The sequence below is a fragment of the Leptosomus discolor genome, unplaced genomic scaffold, assembly GCF_034619465.1.
Source record: "Leptosomus discolor isolate bLepDis1 unplaced genomic scaffold, bLepDis1.hap2 HAP2_SCAFFOLD_35, whole genome shotgun sequence".
NCBI lineage: Eukaryota > Metazoa > Chordata > Aves > Leptosomiformes > Leptosomidae > Leptosomus > Leptosomus discolor.
Genome location: NW_028237764.1, coordinates 512,007 through 514,079, shown reverse-complemented (window position 1 = coordinate 514,079; position 2,073 = coordinate 512,007). Strand labels below are relative to the sequence as shown.

The 2,073-nt window shown below is 51.8% G+C and overlaps 1 protein-coding gene across 1 annotated transcript; it reads left to right on the top strand.

Moving 5' to 3' along the window:
• Positions 1 to 737: 737 nt before the first annotated feature.
• On the top strand, positions 738 to 1,703 carry LOC147412892 (olfactory receptor 14C36-like). The gene has a single exon (XM_086480768.1). The coding sequence runs from the start codon at positions 738 to 740 to the stop codon at positions 1,701 to 1,703; it is 966 nt and encodes a 321-aa protein (XP_086336894.1).
• The last annotated feature ends 370 nt before the right edge of the window (positions 1,704 to 2,073 follow it).

Below are 2,073 nucleotides of genomic sequence, written 5' to 3'. Positions count from 1 at the left end.
TGTGGGCAATACAGTGTGTGGGACTTGGAAACATGTTGATCCTCCCTACAGGAGGTGCTGGGCACTGTCTTTCAGGCACCTGAGCATCTCCATGAGGTGAAGAGGTTGAAGTGCCCTTCCCCCGTGCTGCGTGCAACTCAGCAGAGCAAGATGGGAACCTAGTGACAGCCCCATTCTCCCCCACAGGCACGCTGCTGTTATCATGTCTGGAGAGAGCCAAGAGATGGAAAATGGGGGTGAGAAAGGTTCTGTGTTGGACGTGAGTGACTCCGACTCAGACTTTGCTGTTCATTACAGCAGAGTTGGAAGGGCTGGGTCCCTCCCTGGGCTCTTCCCTCTCAGACACAGCAGGTCTGGGTGCTGACTCCATCACATTGGAATAAATAGGGACAATTGTCACACGGTCACTGAGGGAAATACCTCTTACTCAAGTGAAGCACCCATTGCCAGGAACAGCTACTGAATGCACGGGCTGTTTGACACCTCTGCAATAGAACAGGTCTGACTTCTCTGGAGCCCCTGGTCAGAGCCCCTGCTCGTCACCCTGATTGTCAATCCTGAACTCACAAAAAGGAACTGATCGTGGTTCCTAGGAAAAAAAAAAAAAAAAAAAAAAAAAAAAAAGCCATTTTGGGTGTTTTGTCTTAGAAATGGCATAAAAGAGGTTCAGAGAAATCTATCCTCAATTGTCAATGTCTTCTCCTCTTACAGCAGTCCCCCATTCCTGCAGTGAAATAATGTCCAATGGGAGCTCCATCACAGAGTTCCTCCTCTTTAGATTTGGAGACACATGGGAGCTGCAGCTCTTGACCTTCGGGCTCTTCCTGGGCGTCTACCTGGCTGCCCTCCTGGGCAACGGACTCATCATCATTGCCGTAGCCTGTGACCCCCACCTCCTCACCCCAATGTACTTCTTCCTCCTCAACCTCTCCCTCCTTGATCTGGGCTCCCTCTCCACCACTCTCCCCAAAGCCATGGCCAACTCCCTCTGGAACACCAGGGTCATCTCCTACTCAGGATGTGTTGCACAGTTTTTTCTCTTTGTCTTCTTGCTCACAGCAGAATATTCTCTTCTCACAGTCATGGCCTACGACCGCTACGTGGCCATCTGCAAACCCCTGCACTACGGGACCCTCCTGGGCAGCAGAGCTTGTGTCCACATGGCAGCAGCTGCCTGGGGCACTGCTTTTCCCTATGCTGTGCTGCACACGGCCAATACATTTTCACTGCCCCTCTTCCAAGGCAATGCTGTGGACCAGTTCTTCTGTGAAATCCCCCAGATCCTCAAGCTCTCCTGCTCAGACACCTACCTCAGGGAGGCTGGGCTACTTGTGGTCAGTGTCTGTTTAGCCTTTGGGTGTTTTGTGTTCATTGTGGTGTCCTACGTGCAGATCTTCAGGGCTGTGCTGAGGATCCCCTCGGAGCAGGGACGCCACAAAGCCTTTTCCACCTGCCTCCCTCACCTGGCCGTGGTCTCCCTGTTTCTCAGCACTGCCGTGTTTGCCTACCTGAAGTCCCCCTCCATCTCCTCCCCATCCCTGAACGTGGTAATGGCAGTTCTGTACTCGTTGTTGCCTCCAGTAGTGAACCCCCTCATCTACAGCATGAGGAACCAGGAGCTCAAGGATGCCCTGAGGAAACTGATGACTGGTTGCTTTGCAGAAGTAGCAATGAACCGCTCATATTCCACTGCATGTCCCTAGTAATGGAACACATTACTGGCATAGTCTGTATGTTTGGGAGGTTGTTTGACCTGGTTTCTTTGGGTTTAGCTTTTCTTGGTTGTATTAATTCTGTCCCTAAACCCTCCCCTTATTCTTTACCCTATTTCTGTGTCAGTGTTTGCTTGTTTTGCGTGCTCTAGAGACTTTGTGTAAATAAGGAGCTGTGGTCTCTGTGTGTTTATTCCACATAAAGGACCCTGCACCCACTTCTTTGTCTGAGTTCTTTTCTCCAAGATGTTCTGTGGAGCTGCAGGGGCAGCGTCTGTGTGCTGAGGTGGAGGGGGCAGTAGCCACCCTGAGCTGGGTCTGCCTCTCAGCCTCACCAGCATGGCCCTGGCCACCACAGCCC